This window comes from Dama dama, chromosome 31 (assembly GCF_033118175.1).
Source record: "Dama dama isolate Ldn47 chromosome 31, ASM3311817v1, whole genome shotgun sequence".
NCBI lineage: Eukaryota > Metazoa > Chordata > Mammalia > Artiodactyla > Cervidae > Dama > Dama dama.
The window spans coordinates 41,571,325-41,595,571 of NC_083711.1; the positions used below are offsets into that span (position 1 = coordinate 41,571,325).

Below are 24,247 nucleotides of genomic sequence, written 5' to 3' on the forward strand. Positions count from 1 at the left end.
GTCTCCTTAGTACAGAAATTGAAAAGTATTTTGATACTAGCTTTCACAAAACACATTTTACTGGATAATATGGGGTGAGCAATCTGTTGAGTCTTATATCATGACCTGAGAACATTTTAAAAGAATGAATTGAAAGAGCATGAGCAAGTTCACTACAACACCACATGTTAAGAAATTTTTAAGTATTCACAGTGTTCAAAACTTTTCAGTGGTACAGAGTAACTTCAGAAAAACTTCATGGAAGATGATTAACATTTGACTTATTGGTCTTTTCTTTCCTCCCAACCTTCACTATTTTTCTCTTTCATTTATATTCTTTTAAGAAATATTTCAGTCAAAAATAAATTTTACTTTGTTTATTTTAGTTAAAAATAAATTTTTATTTTGAAAAATAAAATAAATTTTTCATAAAAATAAATTTAACCAAGTATATCATATCTCCTTTCTTTATTTTCCAAAGAGCACATATATCCAATTACACCCAGAATAGCAAAAACAAAGGATCAAAAATTTGCTCCCCCTCAAACACAAGAAAAATATATGTTACAACCAAGACATTATTTTAAAAAGTCATTGACTTACTGGAAATTTTTACCTTTCTACTGTCTTAATTTTTCTTCTTACCAATTTCTTCATTTTTTTTCCCCTACAAAACTATTCATTTACTACACTGTGTAAATTCCTGGATCTGTTTCATAGCAGCCTACTTTGTCATCAACTTCTTCCTATTAGTAAGAGAATCCTTGTAATTATATATCATTAAAGGTATATAAGCAAGTCAGAAGAATAAATCTCTGAACCTTGGGCTGTTGGAGGTTTCATCAGGAATTCCTGTTTTAGCTTATACACCAGCACTTTGCTAGGGAAAAGTCTATGCTGCCTCATCCTCCTGGGTAACTTTTCACTCTCCTTCCAAGCATTTCTCTAATCTGAAGACTTTTTTTCATCCAATTATTACCCACCATTCTTTCAAATCACAAATTAAGAAAAAAAAAACAGAAATGGAAATAAGTCAAAAGTATGATATACATTGCAGTGTGTTCAGTTGCTTGGTCTTATTCAACTCTCTGCAACTCCATGGACTGTAGCCCCCAGGCTCCTCTATCCATGGGATTTTCCAGGCAAGAATACTGGAGTGGGTTGCCATTTCCTACTCCAAGCAATTTTCCCAACCCAGGGATTGAACCTGTGTCTCTTAAGTCTCCTGTATTGGCAGGCAGGTTCTTTACCACTGAGCCACCTGGGAGTACTATGGTTCTTTTATATAGAAAAATAAGAATTTCTATGAATTTGGAAATTCTTATGCCACGCTTATGGCAGAAAGTGAAGAAGAACTAAAGAGCCTCTTGATGAAAGTGAAAGAGGAGAGTGGAAAAGTTGGCTTAAGCTCATAATTCAGAAAACTAAGATCATGGCATCTGGTCCCATCACTTCATGGCAAATAGATGGGGAAGCAGTGGAAACAGTGGCTGACTTTATTTGGGGGGGCTCTAAAATCAATGCAGATGGTGATTGCAGCCATGAAATTAAATGACGCATACTCCTTGAAAGGAAAGTTATGACCAACCTAGACAGCATATTAAAAACCAGAAACATTACTTTGTCAACAAAGGTCTGTCTAGTCAAGGCTATGGTTTTTCAGTAGTCATGTGTGGATGTGAGAGTTGGAGTATAAAGAAAGCTGAGCACCAAAGAATTGATGCTTTTGAACTGTGGTGTTGGAGAAGACTCTTGAGAGTCCCTTGGACTGCAAGGAGATCCAACCAGTCCATCCTAAAGGAGATCAGTCCTGGGTATTCATTGGAAGGACTGATGCTGAAGCTAAAACTCCAGTACTTTAGCCATCTGATGTGAAGAGCTGACTCATTTGAAAAGACCCTGATGCTGGGAAAGATTGAAGGCAGGAGGAGAAGGGGACGACAGAGGATGAGATGGCTGGATGGCATCACTGACTCAATGGACATGAGTTTGGGTAAACTTCGGGAGTTGGTGATGGACAGGGAGGCCTGGCGTGCTGCGATTCATGGGGTTGCAAAGAGTCCGACACGACTGAGTGACTGAACTGAACTGAACTGATGAATTTGGAAAATTAGCTTGAACAAATCACTCTTCAATATCTGAAAACTAACAAAAAAAAGTGTAATCCATATGACTGTTTCTCATTAATGTTACAAACTGTATTACAACACATGAGCAAGTATGGGTAAATTATAGTTTAAGACATGAATTTAAAAGTGTTCTAGAAAACCATTTAGAAAGCATGGATACAGTGGCGTGCTCGTGGAATTTGTCTCTTCCTACAGTATATTTTATTATGTCTTAAAGTTATTTATTAGGGGATAGAAAAACAGTTTTTGTTAATTATTTATTAATATTAAAATATTGATGAGCATTACCTAAGCGTAATGGGATTTTAGCTGGTGCACTGTTCTGAAACTACTGAAATGCAGCCAACACAAGGGGCGTGTATTAAAAGAGCAGAACAAATGACTTAACAGGGGCCTAAAAGCAGCAATCAGAAAGGGTTCATTTAACTTAGAGATGGCACAAGCTTCAAGCAATTGCCTCTACTTAAGTAAGTGTGGAATTACAAAAGACTATTTATTACAATCCAGCAGGGCCCTGCAGCTTGCTCAAAGACCTTTGAAGAATTTCAACAGTTATAAAGTCTTGCACAGTGCAGAAGCAGTAAAACTTAGGCAGATCCCCAAAAGAGCCTGGAAAGCATTCACTAAAAAGCTTATTTGATACTCTTCACAATTGTTCTTAGAAACAAATTATTCTCTCTTCTTTTTTAAGGAGAGGTGCTATACCTGGTAATTTTCAAAACTTCTTTGAAAATATATTTTAACTGTTAAGAAAAATAAACCAGTTTCAAGCGATATGAAATTAAATAGGGAGGATCTCCATGGGTTCAATAGGATACTGTTCCAACATTCAACTTCTTTGAAATGCTCTGTAAGCATGCATTAGAAGTCATTCAATTAATGGATTTACTTCAGGAGGAAACTTGTTGAAATTTCTCCATTTTTTGGTACCAAAAAAAAGCCAAATTATTAGCAACGATATTGGGACTGAAATTATTCTAGTAATGATAAAATAATAAATTGTTTTTTTCTAAATATTAGAGTAAATAAAAAGAAATTAATTGTTAAAAATTTAACATACCTGCTATTTATTTCCAACTCAGTGACATGATTATAAATTTTGAATAAGTTTATAAAATTTCAACTAAATATGTGTAAAATAACTTATCCTTAGCATAAATCAATTTCAGAGCAGCAAACTGCCTCAGTGTTAGGGCTGGGGGTATTATGAGGCAAGTTTGAAAAATAAAATAATATTGAATAGACAAAAGGCAAACATAAAAGGTAAATGATATCACTTACATGAAAGTATGCGTGTGTGCATGCCTGCTCAGTTGCTTGAGTAGTGTATAAGTTTTTGCAACTCTATGGACTGTAGCCGGCCATAGAGTTCTGTCCATGGGAATCTCCACCAAGAATACTGGAGTGGGTTGCCATGCCCTTCTCCAGGGGATCTTCCTGACCCACAGATCCAACCCGCATCTCCTGTACTGCAGGCAGATACTCTACCAACTGAGCCCCCAGGGAAGGCCACGTGAAAGTATATTAATTGTTAATGGGAGGGAAATGTGATAGAAGAAATGATTTTACTTTTCCATTATAAAAGCAGCACTTATATTTTATTTTGGAAAAAAATTATGTGATCATCCCCTGGCCATTAAAATAATGAGACTTTAATTACAAAAATACATAAGATATTGCATATAGTAGAAATACAAAGATGGAAAATTTGCTGTAATAAATGCTTTGTTTAAGTTTACCCTTTGTAAAGAAGTGTCACAAGGCAAGTTTAATGAAAGTTCTATTTTTAAGTGAAGAATAAAATGAAAGGCATTTATAGACAGGAATAATTTGGATGACAGTTTGGATGCAAAAGCTGGCAAGATAATCATAATAATGTTAATAATAATAAGTCATAGAAACAGCAAATCCACATATAGGAAACACCTATTGCTAGCTCTTATAGGAAATGCAAATACATGGAGTTCTAATAATCTTTGATTTGAGAAAAATCTATAAAAAATATGTCCTTTAGTAATGAAAGCAATTCAACAGTTAATGTTCCTGAGAACTCTTGATTTTTGTTTGTTTCATGTTTGTAATTTATTTTACTGAATTCCATTAGGGAAGAATGCTGCTGAACTTCACAATGAGGATTTTGGTTGGCCAGGATACCAAGACTGAGATTTGAAACCCAGAGTGCACTGATGGATAGTATGCATTTTTCTTTCTAATGGAAGGATTTGAAGTATGATATCACTTAAAACATATTTAATCTTCCATTAGAAAATATGGTGACCCTGTGATATCTGATCCAGACAGATGTTTTTTATTCATATTTATATTTTTGATAATGCATTGGAAAAAGATAACAGAGTCACCACCCAATAAGAGCCTCAAAATATATCTAGAGAATTGTGATACAAAGAGCACCCACTTCCTCAGTACTTCTTACTAAACATATTTTTTAAGAAATGGAAATGTAAAAGTAGAGATTATTGTTTCCTGGTATATGTATTTTTATTCATGAGAGCTTTTTTGTCAGCAGTCAAGATCCATTTTACTATGTCCTAAATCCTATCTATTTTACAATACACTAAATATTATTATTACCTATGGATACCATGGGACTCCTTGTGCATAATGGATTCCAGTCCTCTTACAGAGTTGTATATGAAAATGTTATCAATGAGCTGAAGACTCTGGCATTCATAACTTTGCAACATTATAACAAATAGGTAGTCCTAATGTTTTTTTTTCTTTTTTAATATATCAAATATATTTCATTGCTTACATTATAGTAGCAGATTGAAAACATCTGCTCACTTGCCACTAGTCCACCAGCAGCTGAAAATCTCAGCTCATTTTCCATAGGCTTGTATGTACCAGGGCTATAATCCAGCTGCTGAGGCTTGATATGGGGCCAGATTAATACTCAAGAGCCTTTGAAATGGAAATAGTGCTTTCTTGCCAAGATTAGAACAATGATAGGCTCCATTTGCTTGTCCCCTTCCCTCTCTGCTCTTCTTTACTGCCCTTCCCAATCCAATTAATTTTCCTTCTCCCATCAAACCCTCCCATCCTCTCTTTACAGCTCCATCACCCGTCATGACGATTAAGAAAGATCGGACATCCAGAAACAGCATTTCTTTATCCTGGCAAGAACCTGAACACCCTAATGGGATCATATTGGACTATGAGGTCAAATACTACGAAAAGGTGGGGGAGATAATGTTAAAAGAGTTGAGTTGTGTCAGGAAAGAGGTTATTTTCTCATGAGTATACTCTTGCAAATAAACTAATGACACTGCTTGCTAGTGAAAGAGCTCTATTTAAAACTCTGGTCATGTGCTACCTCTGATTTATAGGTAGAGGAGGGTTTAGAAATTATTGTATTGAATATCCCCCATTCAACAGCAATAAGCCATAGCAAAGATGTTACCATCGAATGTAAGCCATCTAGTTATGATATTAGAGATGACATTTGTGTCTTCCACAGGAGACCCCTGTTCTAAACAACCATTATATAGCAATTCCTTTATCTATTGATGAACTATTCCTAAGTTCATTGCATTAAGCATCATTTCCTGACCTTCACACTCACATGAATTTTACTCAATACAGATAGGAATGTTGAACTGATAACAAAACCATTATATTATTGAGTTGATGATTAAAGCTTTCTTTACTTTGTACAAGGAGATTAGAAGATGGGAGTATGTGTGCCTCACATTATAAAATTGTGTTCGGTAATACAATTATAAAAAATAGGTACATGATTATTTGTAAGGATAATTCAGGCCATGATATTTCATCACTCTAAGTACCACTTATTTCTCCCTGGTTATAAATCATGGTGAGGTTTGAAAACAAGATGTATTCAAACCTTATCAATAGAGCTGGGTGGTTTCATAGCTACTAATATTAACACAACATATTCATTTATCTGCTGCAGTTTACAAAGTATTTTAAAATGAATTGTGTATTGATAGCTTCTATTTACAGAACACTTCTACATGCATTATTTTGAGTTGTTTGATAATCTGATGACAGTGAGTAAATAGGCTCTTTTACAATTACAAAAACTGAGAGTCAGTGACATTTGAATTTCTCACAGCCTCACTGCTAATAAACATTAGTTCTCTGTTTTGAATTCTGACAGCCATCACTCCTCATGTAATATGTTTTCCCCTGTATTGCATATCTTCCTCTAAATGAAAATGGATCATTAAGAGATGTGAGAATTAGTGGTATGCTCAGTTATGCAAAAAAAAAAAAATCTAATGTACAAGGATTTCTCTGCACTATGTAGTTATGCTGTTTATTGAAGTTAAAGTATTTCACAAGTATGATGCCATTTTTTTCATACTGCCCCCTATAGGAAAAAGGATATGTCTCTTTGATTGAGAGAAAGCGCGACCTAATAAACTCATTGTGCCAAAATCGTAGTATGAATAAATTACCTCCTAGCTTTGGTGATTCACTGTGGTACTATCAAATACCCATTTGATCATAATCTTCTATTTTTAAAAATGTGACAAGATAACAAATACAATAATCCATGATTTATAGATGATACAACAAAATAAACAGGTAATTAATCGTGTTCCTTAGTTCAGACTGGACAGCAGAACCAGGGAACACCCAACTCTTCTGTAGAGCTGATTCAAAAATACTACTAACCTACATTCATATCTTTTACAAACATAAAACATTTTCTGAACTTATTTCAAAGAAAGCATAAAACAATATTTTGAAACAATATTAAGTAGCACAGGAAAAAGTGACTGAATCTATTTTTATTGTCTAAGCATTTTAAAGTCAATGTATACTTATGTGTAATGTTATTTTAAATATACTTTATATAAATATTTATAGCAAATGTTCATAAATTTTAAAATAAAAATTTTTTCCAAATATTTATATATGATACTTAGAAATATTTTGAATGTTTCACTAAGATTTAAGCCCTACAAGATCCAACTTTGACTAGACTTGACTAGTCAAGTTCTTGACTATTTAGTTCATTAACGATGATGAACACAACCATGTTGTAGATATATGCTTAATAAATTTTTTAACACATAAAATAATGATTTCTGTAAAGTAAATACATTCAGCCTTCTTCATTATTTAATATACTAACTCAAATGCTGATACATAATCAGCATCTTTAGCTAAAAAGTATATGTAATGCATGACTTTTTTTTTCTGTAATATTCTGTATAGTTTGGGTTGAGGATATACCTTGTTCTATATCACCCATTCCAGGCCCCACCCCAGATGCCAGGGACATTCCACTATTACTTGAACTTAGGTACTTATATACTACCATATGTTAAAGGAAAAACACAATTCTATGTAAAGTCAATTTTCATAAACAAGGCTTGACACAAAAAGTCTTTACAATTAATGTGCAATGTGAACCTCTCAATATACAATGTGAATTCTTTGGGGAAATATTTCTAGACATTTATCTGAAGATTTTCATCTCTACTAAACCACAGTGACTTATATTAAACACATTGCAAATATAGTTGATACCAAGGAAGTCATTAATGTAGAATTGTGCATAAAACTTGGACCTTTTTAAGTTTAATAGTTTACAGTTACTAGAAATATTTTCTGAGAATCAGTAGGACATGCCTGTTAAGCTTAATTCAGGGGATATTTTCCTCTTTGAAAGTTTATTTTTAAAATTAGACTGAAGCTTTCATTCAGCTTTGGCTTTGAAGATAACTTATTTTCAGCCACATATTCATTAACTGGCAGAAATGAAGACTAATTTTTTTCTGCATTATTTGCAGGGAACAGATTATTTTATCAAAAATGGGACATTCTATAAATATTTTTAGCTTAAAAATGCCTCTATTACATTCAGAGAGTTAAACAATTGTCATCTCTTATCCATCATACGAGTTGTGTTAAATCTAAAAGAACTGGTTTAGAGGGGTTCAGCTTTTTTACCTTCTGACATGACTAGGAAGATTCGGTTTTAACATGATTTTTCTTACCTCAAAGCAGGAACAAGAAACAAGTTATACGATTCTCAGGGCACGAGGCACTAATGTTACCATCAGTAGCCTCAAGCCTGATACTACATACGTATTCCAAATCCGAGCCCGGACCGCAGCTGGATATGGGACCAACAGTCGCAAGTTTGAGTTTGAAACTAGTCCAGACTGTACGTATTTTCTTCAATATAGTGTATGAGGGAAGGGCTGTTGCAAAGATGTCTGATAATTCATTCTCACTCTGAGTTTTAGTTAAATATGTGATACATTGAAAGTATACTGCTTCTTCTTATTCAGTCGTTAAGTTATGTCTGACTCTTTGCTATCCCATGGACTGCTGCATGCCAGGCTCCCCTGCCCTTCACTATTGCTTGGGGAACATTTAATAATTTTGCATAGCATTGTATATGTATACTTGTGCTTGTGGAAGTGTATATCTTTTTTTTTCTCTTTATAAATGGAATATATTCTAGTGCCTGGAATGCTCCTAATCTTCTATCGGACATAAATTTCTTTGAGGAACATTACATAATATGGCAATATTTTAACTTTACTATTAAAGTTAACTTCAGTATTAAAGTACCTCTTAATCCAGATATTCCAGGTTCATTGCATGATTCAATGAACTATAAAAAAAGAAACTTGATGATCCATGAAGAATTTAATATTGTTTTAATCCTCATGGATCTAGTATCATTTGGAGATGAAGGATATCTAAACTTCATTCATCACCTCATTCAGATTCACAGGTAATTTGGATAGTCCTGTGTGTCTGACTCTAAATTTATAAAATTGGCAAACATTTTCCCAATAGCATTCTGCTTTTCTTCAAATGCATTTGCTTCATATTAGAAAAAACCTCAACTAAAATATAATTTTCAAAAGATAAAGTCATGGCTACAATATTAATTAAAATGAACACAGATTAAAGATTTTATTTACCTTATTAATGAAGAAACTAGTAACAAATTAAAAAGATTTAAAGGGAAATATGAAGAACAAATACATATACACATATACATACATACTTGTATGTTTGTGTCTGTGTGTATGAGTGTAGACCATTAGGAAAACTTACATAAATTGGTTAATCCAAATTTGGTTAATCTACTATAGGACAATAAATATAATGACTGAGATCATCTTTTCTAACATAAATCAGTCATATCTCTAGTTGATGAATCATTCTAATTGTAATGAGAAAAATCATATACTGTATATAACTATTCTTAGTTTTTTACTTAGAATTAATTTCACAGGTGTAAAACAGGCTAGAAAGACAATCAAAGATGAACACTCTTTAGAAACAGATTATCAAGGAAGAGTCTGACAATGCCCAGCATACAATTGAAATGAAACCCAGTAATCTCTTTTGACAGTTCCAAAGTGCCTTTTCTCTCTGTATCTATATTTCCTATTTTGTAAATATTTGATTCATGATATAAAATTACATTGTTATTGGTATGGTAGTATTTTATGCCCAAATTTCATGTTTCATAGAAATATTCAAGATTAACAAAAGATAAAAGCTGTTTAACCTAACATGATAAAATAGATATTTTATGGCACACTTTTTGTCAGACAATTAGAAATGCTACTTTTAATAACTAGCTCTACCTTCTGCAAGGTATGAGAACTTAGTGTTAGAATTTATGAGCTCACAGCTGAAACATGACCATTCCTCTACTCAGAGGGGTGCTGCCATCCTCAAAAACGTAAATTGACACAGTTGGCCCTCAAGATCTATGGGTGTCACATTCACAGATCCAAACAACCTTGGATCAAAAATTTACACAAGTAGAAAGTCAAGGGATATCTGGAATAACAGGCGAGTTTGGCCTTGGAGTACAAAATGAAGCAGGACCAAAGCTAACAGAGTTTTGCCAAGAAAATGCACTGGTCATAGCAAATACCCTCTTCCAAAAACACAAGAGATGACTCTACACATGGGTATCACCAGATGGTCAATACTGAAACCAGACTGATTACATTCTATGTAGCCAAAAATGGGAACGCTCTGTACAGTCAGCAAAAGCAAGACCAGGAGCTGACTGTGGCTCAATCGTGAACTCCCAATTGCAAAATTCAGACTTAAGTTGAAGAACATAGGGAAAACCAATAAGCCATTCAGGTATAAACTAAATCAAATCCCTTATGATTATATACTGAAAGTGACAAATTGATTCAAGGGATTAGGTCTGATAGACACAGTGCCAGAAGAACTATGGGCTGAGGTTCGTGACATTGTACAGGAGGTCATCCCCATCCCCAAGAAAAGAAATGCAAAAAGACACAGTGGTTGTCTGAGGAGGACTTACAAATGACTGAGGAAAGAAGAGAAGCTAAAGGCAAAGGAGAAAAGGAAAGATATATCCATTTGAATGCAGGGTTCGAGAGAAGAGCAAGGAGAGATAAGAAAGCCTTCCTGAGTGAACAATGCAAAGGGAAAGATGAAAACAATAGAATGGGAAACACTAGAGATCTCTTCAAGAAAATTAGAGATACCAAGGGAGCATTTCATGCAAAGATAGGCCCAATAAAGGACAGAAACAGTGTGGACCTAACAGAAGCAGAAGATATTGAGAAGAGGTCACAAGAATACCCAGAAGAAATATACAAAAAAGATCTTAATAACCCAGATAACTACGATGGTGTGGTCACTCACACAGAACCAGACATCCTAGAGTGTGAAGTCAAGTGGGCCTTAGGAAGCAATACTGCTAGCAAAGTTAGTGGAGGTGATGGAATTCCAGCTGAGCTACTTCAAATCAGCTAGCAGATGATGCTGTTAAAGTGCTGCACTCAATATGCCAGCAAATTTGAAAAACTCAGCAGTGGCCATAGGACTGGAAAAGATCAGTCTTCATTCCAATCCCAAGGAAGGGCAATGCCAAAGAATGTTCAAACTACCACACAATTACAATTATTTCACATGCTATCAAAGTAATGCTCAAAATCCTTCAAGCTTCAACAATATGTGAACCGAGAACTTCCAGATATTCAAACTGGATTTACAAAAGGCAGAGGATCAGAGATCAAATTACCAACGTCCATTGGATCACTGAAAAAACAAGAGAATTCCAGAAAAAAATCTACTTCTGCGTCATTGACTACATAAAGCCTTTGACAGTGTGGATCACAACAACTGCGGAAAATTTTTTAAGAGATGGGAATACCAGCCCACCTTACCTGCCTCCTGCGAAATCTGTATGCAGGTCAAGAAACAATAGTTAGAACCAGGCATGGAACAATGGACTGGTTCCAAATTGGGAAAGGAGTACGTCAAGTTTGTATACTGTCACCCTGCTTATTTAACTTACATGCAGAGTACATCATGAGAAATGCCAAGTTTGCTGAAGCACAAACTGGAATCAAGATTGAAGGGAGAAATATCAATAACCTCAGATATGCAGATGACACCACCCTTATGGCAGAAAGCAAAGAGGAATTAAAGAGCCTCTTGCTGAAGGTGAACAAGGAAGTAAAATGCTGGCTTAAAACTCAACATTTAAAAAACAAAGATCATGGCATCTGGTCCCATTACTTCATGGCAAATAGATGGGGAAAAAATGGAAGCAGAGACAGACTTTATTTTCTTGTGTGCCAAAGTCACTGTGGACAGTGACTGCAGCCATGAAATTAAAGACGCTCTTTGGAAGAAAAGCAATAAGAAAGCTAGACAGTGAATTAAAAAGCAGAGACATTACTTTGCCTACTAAGTTCCATATAGTCAAAGCTATGGTTTTTCTAGTAGTCATGTATGTATGTGATGGCGGGACAATAAAAAAGGCTGAGTGCCAAAGAATTGATGCCTTTGAACTGTGGTGTTGGAGAAGACTCTTGAGAGTCCCATGGACTGCAAGATCAAACCAGTCAATCCTAAAGGAATTCAACCCTGAATATTCATTGGAAGGATTGATGCTGAAGCTGAAGCTCCAATATTTTGGCCAGCTTATGGGAAGAACCAACTCATTGAAAAAGACCGTGATTCTGGGAAAGATTGAAGGCAGAAGGAGAAGGGGATGACAAAGGATGAGATGGTTGGATGACATCACCAACTCAGTGGACATGAGCTTGAGCAAGCTCCGGGAATGGTGATGGACAGGGAAGCCTGGCCTGCTGCAGTCCATGGGATCACAAAAAATTGGACAAGACTGAGCAACTGAAAAATAATAGCAGCAATATTTAATATCCTGTGATAAACCATAGTGGAATAGAATAGGAAAGAATTTGAAAATAGAATAGGAAAGAATTTGAAATAAGATATATATGTATAACTGTCACTTTGTTGTACAGCAGAAATTAATTAATATGGCATTATAAATCACTAGACTGTACTTCAATAAATTTTAATATTATATATATATATATATATATACCAAAAAAATTCCAGAAAATTCCAAAAAGCACAACTTTGATTTATGGCAATCCAGCAGCTATTTACATTGCATTAATTTTTATTATGTATTATTAGTAATCTAGAGATGCTTCAATGTATAAGGCAGGATGTATTTAATTTATATGCAAATACTACACCAATTTATATAAGGGACTTTAGCATCCTTGAATTTTGGTACCTATAGAAGGTCCTGGAACCGATCCCCCTTGGATAGCGAAGGGTATTCAAGTCTCAGATGTGGAGTCTGTACATTAGACCTCGCCTAATCTTCCTGTGATGGAATGAACATGGAAAAATCACCCTTTGAGGACATAAAAACAAGGTGATGCAAAATACTGTGGAAGTACATGTGAAGACGTTTAAAACAAATTTAAAATTTTAGATGACACAATAATAAAATATAATTACAATTTAAAATTTGAAGTTCTAAATATTTTTATAAATTTTAAGTGGCACAAAGAAAGTTCCCCATTTTGAAATGATTGTAGATTGAGTTTTTTCAAACTTTAAGCAGTTATTGGCATTAACAACACCAAAATGAATATTTGCTTTAACAAGAGAGATCACAAATCACAGAACTATAAAAATCAAATATTTATTATATAGTGTGTTACAAACTAGGCATATTGAGGAGCAGCAGGTGCAGAACACTATTAGATAAATATGTATTATATTAATGCATGGTTTGGAACACCAGTCTAACCTCACACATTCTTAATTAGCAGTTAACCCTATCTGATAAGTAAATTTGCAAAACCAACCACAAGTTCTACAATTGTAATGTGATTCCAAATTTACCACAGATAGAGCTGTGGTCATGTTATGCATGATCTTCTAATGAGGCTTCAGTGTCTGAGGTTTAAGAAATCTCATTTAATAATGAGATTCTTAGGACTTTCGCAAACAAGTTTTTATATTTGCTATATTTCCATTGATTGATAGATCAGATGAAAAGAAGGCAGAGAGAAAGAGGACTTTTTTTTAATACCCTCCTCCATTTATAAAAATCTTTGAATTGCACAGTTTGATTTTTTTTAAATCCATTCACTCTTACTATTTTAGTATAGATTTTTTCCAAAGCTTAAAAATAAGTAAATATAAACATTACCTTTTGAGGCGCAGTGTAGGTGTTAAGAGCAAGGACCCTGGAGTAAACTGACACACAATAGGATGACCTTGACAAGCCACTTCAATCTTCAATGTCTTAGTTTCCCTATCTGAAAACTGGGAAAGATCACTATGCATGACTCCATGTGGTTTTTACATTGATTAAGTTAATTGATGTTTAGAAAGTGCTTAAAATATTACCTGGTATAGTAGAATAGCAGGCACTGTGTGTGCGCCGTGTTTAAATGTATAGTACGTAATATGAACATCCAAGGAATTTGTGGAACAAAAATATGTGAGATAAAGCTGAGTTTTGGAATTGGAGGATCTTATTGGATATTACTATTCAAGAAGATTGGCCTAGGGACAATTCAGTCAGCACTGCTAAATGCTTCATACTGTCTTTTCGTTGTTTCTAATGAATGGGTATGCAGCAACTTTAATCTCTTGGACCCTATTTTTAGGGGTTATTAAGAACGCCTGATAGAAGTAGAGTGGAATCATTATAAAAGAACTTTGTATATAAAAATTAGACTGTCATATGTAATTTTGTAAGATATGGAGAACTTTTTCCAGTTCTTCACAGGGAAAATGAAATAACAAAAATAGATTTATTAAATCCTTATTATGTGTTTAGCACTGTTCTAGTATTTAACTTGTATTACTGAACTGAACTGAACTCCTTTAATCCTTACAACTATCATATTATGTCACATAGCAAATTGGTACAAAGCCAGGCATTCTGGCTCGTGAGAACGTACTCCTCGCCAGTCTTCCTTAGGGAAAGACAGTGGACAGCATGTGTAGGATGGACAAAAATGGGAAGCAATTAGAAACAGGGGGAGCAGTTTGCTGTGGCAACATAGTCAAACTAAATTTCTAAGAATTATAATAGATATAGATTATTGACAGTATGCCACATAAAATTATTAGACAACTCTATCACACACATTTAATCAATATTATTCTTTCAAATGTTTGCCAATTTCCAGCACAAAAATAATCTGATTTGGTTCTGCACTTCTAGATAGTCTCTGAAATTTATCTATATTGAGAACTAGAGGGAATTGTAGAGGGGTCAAGTTTAATCCTGTCTTTGATGAAAAGAAAATTCTTTTTTTCTGTCATGTTTACTCTCCCAGTTTCACTGACCTTTATTTTATAAACTGGATAAAATTTACCAAAGCATGAGATAAATTGATTATTATATGTTCATGGAACATTATTGAATTACAAGGTTAAGTTATTTTACAAATGACTCATGATCTATAGCCAATGGATAGGGATACATCAGTTCAGGTCTTCTGGAAAGCATATACTAAGGTAGAATTACAAGAGCTTTGGGGAGGGAAGGGAAGGGAAACAGATAAAAAATAAAACAGGAAGAGCAGATATGGCCAAGCAGAGCCTCAGACTGAGATGTAGGTCAGCCATCTATGAAGACAGAGAGAAAGCAGAGCGTTCAGAAGGATGAGCCTCAGAAAGCAACGCAGCTCCGAGGGTCTCACCGAGCTAATGGCGAGCCCCAGAATGAATATCACCCTTTGCAGGAGTCACGCAGGGGCACAAGTTGCCTGGCTCCAGTCCCCTTGCCATGTTTAGTCATTGAGGGGAGAGTGACTGCAGTGGATCCTGAAAGTGCAGCAGCTGGAGGCTGTCTGCCCACTGCAGGCCTGGCAGTAGAGAGATCCTAGCAGGCACTCCCACGACTGCCATGGAAGTATAAACAATAGTTTTCTGGTTGTAAAGAATAAAGTACTTCCAACAGTTTATATTATGAGTATACCATCCTACCACACTCTGAGTTCTTTTTTTTTTTTTCAGATGTTTAGAAAAGTTCTAATAGTCTATCTGCCATGTTTTGTTTTGTTTTTTTAATTTGAATCATTTAACTGTTCCCTAAATTGAAGTATTTTGGAGAAAATCTTCCAGCCTTAGATTTTCATCAGGTTCAAGATGTGACCTTGGCTTCTGAAGAGGTGATAATATAACTTAACCGTCTCTTCTAAGCTCATCTTGTGATACCCAACTCATTTATTTGTTTAATCAGCATTTACTAATATAAAAGCAATAAACGTTAAAGGATGAGGGAATGTTCCAGGAAGTGTGCATATTTTAGAAAGTATAGAGATTAGAATGCTTATGGATTTTGTTAGCAGATGAGGCTAGGGATTTAGACAGAGAACAGATCCTAAATGGAATACACACATTTTATCCAGAAAGTGACGAGGAGCCCTGCAAAACTTCTATGCATGTCAATGACATAATCAAACTCATGGTTTAGCAGGAATACTCTGGTGGCCAGCTAAGATAGGCAAAGCTTGCAAATAGAGATCAGCTGGGAATTTTTTTTATTGTTATCCAGAAGAGAAATGAAGACAGAAACTAAAATATTTAAAAGAATTTCGTGATTAATTGGATGTGGAATAATCAGGAGAGGGAGAGGACAGGTGACTTTATATTTATGGCCTACGTCTTTGTTAATTAAAATGTTGTGGTCTGAAATCAGCAGCATCAGCATTACTGGGAGCTCATAAGGTATGCGCAGACTCAGTCCCCACTCCAGACCGCCTGAAACTGCTTTCTTCAAAAGATCCTCAAGTGATTTATGTGAACAAGTTAGAGAGAAAACCCTGGGAGATAGTGAAGGACAGAGAAGTCTGGTGTGCTGCAGTCCATGGGGTTGCAAAGAGTTGGACACAATAGCAAATGAATAACAAAGTTAGAGAAGCATTGGTTTAGTCAAGGGTCAGTAAACATTTTCTGTACGGGGCTAGAAAATAAATATTTTAGGCTTAGTGTATATACAGTTTCTGTTGCTCCTATACAACTTCACTGATTTTAGCATAAAAGCTGCCTTAGACAATGAACAAATAAATGAATGTGGCTATGCTCCAATGCAATTTTATTTATGGACACCAAAGTTTGGATTTTATATAATTTTCTCATATCACAAAATCTTCCCTTGACTTGTTATAACCATTAAAAAATATAAGTTGTTTTGAGTTTCTGAGCTATACAAAAATTAATGGCAGGCCAGATTTGGCTCCTGGGGAATATTTGCTAATACCTGGCATTGGTGAGTGAATGAGTGATGGGCCATTTACTGAGGTAGGAAATCCAGGGACAGGAACAATTTGTTGGTGAGATGTGTTCAGGTCCATAGGACAGGTATTATATCATCTTTTAAATAAATACAGATGTTAGAGACTAAACAAACTAATGAGAAAGTTTTTATAATTTCATTCTGGGAAACTTGAACTATCTCCTGTATTTCTCTGATGATTTCTGTTTATCTGATGAGTCTCTCGCCAATGAACATAGAGAAAACCAATTCAGCATGTTTTGTGCGGTAGATGCTTAACTAGTTTTGATTGATATCCATGAAAACAGAGTATTTAATCTTATTAATCAGAAACTTCAAGTAAAATTATACAAAACGTCTATTATTTTATATTAAATGAAGAATTCTTTTTACGTCGTATTAGACAGCAAGCCAGACTAAATATAACCTAATTTATCAACTTTTTCAGGTAGAGGTTAATTATGCTGTGTCAATGCCTAGTTTTTTTCTTATTGTTTTCTCTCCAACCTCACAGCTTTCTCCATCTCTGGTGAAAATAGCCAAGTGGTAATGATTGCCATTTCAGCGGCGGTAGCAATTATTCTCCTCACAGGCGTCACCTATGTCTTGATTGGGAGGTGCGTTCACAGTCTGTTTTACAACTTACTTGCATTACTGCATTGCTTGTTCCCCTCAATTGCCACTAAACTCTGAAGGGTTTGGTCAATAAGTTATTTTAACTAATAAGAATGTCTCCACTTGTATTCTAGATCTTTCTCTTTTCTCCCTTTCTTTTGATTCTCCACCTTTAGTTTCGAGTTTCTTTTTTTCATTAAATTCTTGCCCCACTCTCAAAAACATACCGTTTCTCTTCTCTCTTCTGACCTCACACTCTTAGTTTTTACTTTCTTTTTCCAATTATCGCTTCCCTCACCAAATATACCCCAGATTTCCCTGACACTTTCTCACCCAGAACACTGGTAACACTACGCAGCGCTAATCACTAACAATGGAAACTTTACCCTCCATTCATTCTAACAGCAGTTGTTTTTAAAAAAAATACTATAAACACTTGCTAGGGCCATTATAAAAACTGAACTGAAGGAGTCTGCTCAGTGGGGAAGCGACTCTCCATATCTCCTCATTAGGCAGCTTTCCAGGATCCCCAGAGAAAGAGGCTTTCTCTAGAGGATTTAGAAAATATGAAGTCATTAAACTTTCACTAAAGCATTTAATTGTTCATACAAAATGCTTTTTGTGTGTGTGTGCTTTGCACATTCTGAACATAGATCACTGTTTTCAGTATATTTATTTTCTGTGTTCTTTTCCTTTGATTCACCTCTAGGTTCTGTGGCTATCATAAGTCGAAACACGGAGCAGATGAAAAAAGACTTCATTTTGGGAATGGACACTGTAAGTTTCTAACCTATGTTTGCTGTCTTGGTTTTACCATTTCAGTTTAAGCAGTTGTTGACTTAAAACTGGATAACTTCCCCCTGACAGAGAGAATTCAGGAGTAGTTTTATGGGACGGTTGAGCAAGTTACGTTTATTTTAAATGGAGAAGGGAATCCACGGCTCTCCATTAAGTAATTTTTATGCGTCTGCGTTGCAGCACAGTTAAGCTAACATGAAGGGTAACTGGTGGTTTATATTCAAATAATGCTCATGATGGGAAGTACATAACTATAGTCAGCTCTGCATGGCTGAAAGGCAAAGCGTATCTTCAATTTCCTTATTACTAGTTATTTGCTGAAATCTAAATAGGAATCTTTTTTCCTTTCTTAACTGCCAAGTAAATATAAACAACCTTTGTTTATGTGAAATGCCTGACTCCATTTTGTCAACCAACCAGGATAAAGCCTTTAGAATAAACTTTACTTTGGAGTTACATGATATCCAATTGGTAGGGAAGTCAATGCTTTCCCCTCTTATTTTAATATCAAACAATTTAGTCTCCTTTCAATATTCTTTAAAAGAAATACTCTTTTAAGAAACAGAGTATTTATATCTAATTAAAAGACTTTTTTGTTTTCCTTCAGGCGAAACAAATCATTCCAGGTGTTTTGCTTTTCCAAACTATGGCTCAGTTTATTGTGGCAATTACTAATCAGTGGCATGTCCTCCTGGAAATTAGCACAAAGATTATACTCATTCTTAGATGTTCTCCAATAATCTCACTGTAACTAATGTAGTCTAGTAAGCATTACTTTCTTTGGCATTCACTGTTGCCTTCTATAAATGCTTTCAGTTCAACATGATACTTCCTATCAGTCATTGACCTTCCACCTAAAAGTTGTAACTTTACAGTAAAAACTTGATGACCTGTTATTACCATGCAGGAAGCATATAGTAGATTTAAAAAAAAAATGTTTTCCAAAATATGAGTTAAAGTAGGATGGACAGAAAGGCAGAGTTCACAGAGAGCATTGTTTGATTTTTCCATCACATTACAGAATAATTCACAGAAAAACCAATATCAATTATATAATATCAATATCTCTTTCCAGAGTAGTTAGGTTTGCAACTCAAAAGTTTTAAAAGAGTGTATGAATAAGTTACAGGATATTTATCTAGCTTTTCCTTCAAGATCCCACAAAACACTGTATCTGATTCACCATGCATAAATTAGTCAAAACAGTTGCATTTCTGTGGATTAAATTGATCTTAATCTGAGCTGGACAATGGATGTAAATACTGTCTTTAGAGCAGGTCATACTGATTTGGTTCTTTATATAGAAATTATAAATCTCATAAACTTGAAGCACTGATAAATTTGTGTGTGTCGATTTTAAGCAGGTTCCTCTATGACTCCAATCGGCTTTGGCTGTTGGTTTTTATGGTGGAGTTTGCTGAAGCTTTAATTTTCTTCAAATGCACGATATACTTATGATAGCCAAACAAAAAAGAAATGTGTTTTACCCTGGCTTTAAGGACATAAAGTAACTTATATGCCTGTCATAAACTTTCTTGTCTTAATACCACAGCTGGTTTATTTCAGACCATTTATTTGGTATTACTTTGAAAAGCTCTAGCTATGAACTATTCCCTTCAGCCTTGTTACAAATCCTATAATATTGCTTCAAAAGGAAAGAAATGTGTTTCACCTCCTAAGATCCTGTCCCCTTGCCCTCTCTGCCTGGGCCTTTTTACTTTTTTGCTGTCCTTAGGGCAACTCATGCTGGTAAAATGGAAATGTAAATTACTATGTTTGCACAGAACGAGCTGTAAAGTAGTGCAGCTTAACACGTGTGCATGTGTTTATTATCTGGTTTTCTTGACACAGCCCAATTACTCTCTGTGTCGCCCTTAATTATTGGTGTGAAGGGATTATGCGCTTGCATCCTGAATCACCTGATTCCTGGAACCTCTGGGGATGGCAGTTAAAAATCAGCAGCCAGAGCTCCCACGGTGAACAGGCCATTTTTCTTGGAGATGTGTGTGTATGTGTTTATATTTGTATTGTTTCTCTAAATGTCATGTGGCTAGAAAAGCCATTTACTTGATTTTAATCAATCACGATGAATTTGATTGATTTTATACAGGAATGACTATTTAATTTTTAGATTATTTAGTAATATGGATACTCTCTAGGGTTGACAGGAATGGAACGGTAACTCTAAAGTACACTTTCAAGACTGTTTCAAGCTGGTGCTTATTTAAAATGCTTGAGACATCCTTCCTAACAACTCATTTTAAAATCTTCTTTGTAATTCCTTCTTTAAATTTACGTATAGTTGATTTACAGTATTAGTTTCACATGTACAGCATAATTATTAGGGTTTTTACAGATCATATGCCATTAAAAGTTACCATGAGTAAATGGCTATAATTTCTGTGCTAAACAAGATATTTTTGTTGCTTACCTAATTTATATGCAGTAATTTGTATCCCTTAGCCCCATACCCGTATTTTGCCAGTAAATATCTCTCAAGTTGATTTCCTTAAATTCAGCAAGGCAGAATATTTGCAACTGTTTACTAGGAAAAAAAATATTTTTCACGTAATTTTTTAAAGTGCTACCATTTCCCTTGAAAAGGAATGCCAGATTTTCTTACCTTACTAGTCCCCAAACTTAACATGACTGGGGGAAAATCAAAACGGGATGTTCACATATTCTAGCCTCCATTGATGTGTCTTCTTTTAAATGTAACCAAAATGACTAAGCAGAAAAGTTCTGAGAAGACTTCATTTCTTGACATCTTTTACTAAATCTTTGGTTACTTTTACTGTTTTCCTTACCCCAAAGCAAGAAAATCTGTTTGCTTGTTTTAACAGTAAAATGTTTTAGTATTGATAATGTAGAAATAGTTCTAGTGTAATAATAAATAATAGTAGACCACGGTACTAAAGAGTGACTTTTTATCAGAAGCAATAATGTTTATAATAATAGCAGAAGCATGCAAGCTGATGTGTGAGCTCCAAAGAAATGGGCATTTTTGAGCTCAAATTCTGTCTCCAGGAAATCAAAGGATATTCCTGTTTGTGAATACACCTTCTTAACATGAAGTTACTAATAATGGCAATAGTTTCTGTCGTTTTCTGGGCAACAACTGCAATCACAGGCACTCAATGCTAGGCACTTGAAAAGCATATTTTTCAGAGTTTTTCTTCTCGTAGGCCTAGTACATTCTTTGTACACCAGAAAAGTAGAGTTCTTACTTCAAAAGGAACTCCCCTCACAGTTTGCCCAGAGCAAGGGGAAAAAACTTACTATTTCCCCATTTTTGTGGATGTTGACTCCCTAGCTACAGGTGTCATCTCAATTATCAACACTCTGCCCCTGGATGGAGAGTGGCTGCCCTTTTCCAATGTTGGGGTGACTAACCCAACTTCCCCTCAATTCTCCATGTGCTCCCTCACCTTTCATACCTATTCTGTTGCCTCAACAGCATCCGAAGAAGAGGCTGAGGAAAATAGTTTTTACCTCCAATCTCTCCCAGTCACCGTTTCTCTTATAATCCATTTATTCTTATGCTTTATATTTCTTTACTCAAACCTCTATGGAAGTTTCCCAGGAACATAAATTATTATGTGATGTAACATGGTATTCACAGAGTCATCCTGTAGATTAACAAACTAATCATTTCGTAATCTAAATTCTGAAATCCTGGACTCATTGGCTGAATGGCCACTGTGCTGAAGGGTCTCTGGAACAATTGCTTTCATGACAGTCCCCACCCCTGTTTCATGCGAACTACCAAACTAGCTCAAAGAAACCTTCAGAAATTCCAGAATGTTCAGGTGTGATTTTGCCATTAAGGTTTTTCTGTTAAAAAGTGATATCAGAAAAGACAACGTCTGATTTTATTTGTTATTTTAGGATGTTAAAAAAAAATCCTTCAATAATATAGTGTGATAAAAGAAAAAAATGTATCCCTACTAAGCATCCACTTTCCTAGCTAAAATAATTTTACCAATGTTACTAAAATTAAAATCAAAATCAGTTATATTGGTGCATAAAGTGTGAGAGTTTGTCACATTATTATTTAATGTTAAAGCATTAGTGTTATATACTTTAATAGATTTTAGCCTTCCTTTTTATTTTTCTTTCTTTTTTTTTTTTAGGCTTCCTTTTTAGAGAAAATTCTCAGAGAAAGTTTCTTGAACATTCCAAATTGTTTCTAAAGTGAATTATTTTTCTAAATGATAGAAATGTCATTAAAATTAAATCAAATTCAAAATGATTCCCCTCTATCTTCTGTCTGTGCAATTTTAATTTGGAACATTGTGAAAATTTTCTATCTTCAGAATGATTAAATAAACTATGAAGAAAGTTTATATTTGATAAGCTATAAATATGATTTATGTTTGGAATTTTAGCTCCTTAGCACCATTATTAAACTTATAGAGAATAATTGTATTGCCTTTAGCTATATTGAAAAGCTGGGTGGTCACCTTCCCTAGTGGTAAGGAACCCGCCTGCCAATTAAGGAAACCTTAGAGACATGGGTTTGATTCCTGGGTCAGGAAGATTCCCTCGAGGAGGGCATGGCAACCCACTCCAGTGTTCTTGTTGTAGAACCTCATGGATAGAGGAGCCTGCAGGGCTACGATCCATAGGGTCTCAAAGAATCGGACATGACTGAAGTGACTTAGCATGGACGCATGTTGGAAAGCTCCACACAATAAGATTTCAGTTAACTGATGCTATATCTCTTGTGTACTCACATGTACTCTGTGACTCCATGGACTCTAGCCCGCCAGGGATTTTCCAGGCAAGAATACTAGAGTGGGTTGACATTTCTTCCTCCAGGGATCTTCTCCAGTCAGGGACTGAACCCTTGATCTCCTGTGTCTCCTGCATTCGCAAGTAGATTCTTTATCACTGAACCACCAAGGAAGCCCATATATACACATACAGTTTAATTTAGATCTATAACTGAAGTGGAGAATTTTAAATGACTGTTAATAAAAGCAGAGGAGTGTCAGACAAAAAACATGCTGTTTTATATTCTCTAACTATCTATAATTACAGCAGCTATCCCACCTTATGAAATTATTTCACAAACTTTCCTTTATTGCCACATGTGACACTATAATAGAGATTTGGTTATTTCACTTTGTTGAATCACACATGTGTGATATTGTGAAGGCATTCACTCAACTATTGTTACAGGTAGTCATTGCTGGGTAGACTCAATTCTGAACCATTCTTCTCTCCTTAAGAACCCCCTCATTTTCCTTCTACTGATTTTACAGAGAAAACTCCTGTCTCTGTTTCATTATAAGGGACTTTTTTCTTAAATTGTTCAACTTATTTACTCTAACTTTTCTGTCTGATAATTTCTGTGAATAAACCAAAGGTTGATGCAGTTTAATGTCATGAGAATTTTTTTAAACTAATAATGTTATCATAAAACTTTCTCAGTAAATGTTTTATACATCTAGCTGCAGTCATGCCTTTCTTCCTTTCTTTAAACAGTAAAACTTCCAGGCCTCAGGACTTATGTTGACCCACACACATATGAGGACCCTACCCAAGCAGTTCATGAGTTTGCTAAGGAATTGGATGCCACCAACATATCCATTGACAAAGTTGTTGGAGCAGGTAAGCCCCACAGTAATCCCAATGCCAGCCTAGTATGTTGATTACAACTTTACAGCTGCGTATAAGAATCCTGCCTGAGATTGATTGCTCACACCCTCAGGTCCATGTATATTCCTTTGAAAAGGGACATTTTCTGATTTCATGATGAAAGGCAAGCAGTAAATAAATGCAGGAGTATTTAATGGAATGTAATGATTTCAAAGGTGCCAGACTTACAGACTTCTAGGTTATGGCCAGCTTTTTATTTATTGAGTTTCAGAGGGGGCAGCCATAGCAGCTCATTCTTCCCATGGCTATGCTGATCATGTGTCACAAAGTCTATTTGGCTAAATGGAAATAATGGGATGAAAGTGTGTCTTTCTTTAAATTAGCCTACTAAGTGAAAAATTTTGATTTGTAGGGAAAAAAAAGTAATTCTTGACTCTTCTTTGGAATTAGGCAACATAAAGTAATATTAAAAAATGATGTATTTTATATAAATTCCATCAAAACTGTATTGAGAGAATAGTTCAAATAATATGAAGGG

The 24,247-nt window shown here is 35.0% G+C and overlaps 1 protein-coding gene across 2 annotated transcripts in view; it reads left to right on the plus strand.

The window, feature by feature from the left end:
• EPHA3 (EPH receptor A3) overlaps positions 1–24,247 on the plus strand; it is a 386,765-nt gene that overhangs the window by 303,347 nt on the left and 59,171 nt on the right. The window contains exons 6-10 of one of the 2 annotated variants that reach the window (XM_061134299.1): positions 5,182–5,306; positions 8,109–8,271; positions 17,207–17,309; positions 18,017–18,084; positions 23,596–23,721. In XM_061134299.1, coding sequence (XP_060990282.1) covers positions 5,182–5,306; positions 8,109–8,271; positions 17,207–17,309; positions 18,017–18,084; positions 23,596–23,721 — 585 coding nt within the window. The remainder of the gene's footprint in view (positions 1–5,181; positions 5,307–8,108; positions 8,272–17,206; positions 17,310–18,016; positions 18,085–23,595; positions 23,722–24,247) is intronic. The other variant, XM_061134301.1, reaches the window with a different exon arrangement.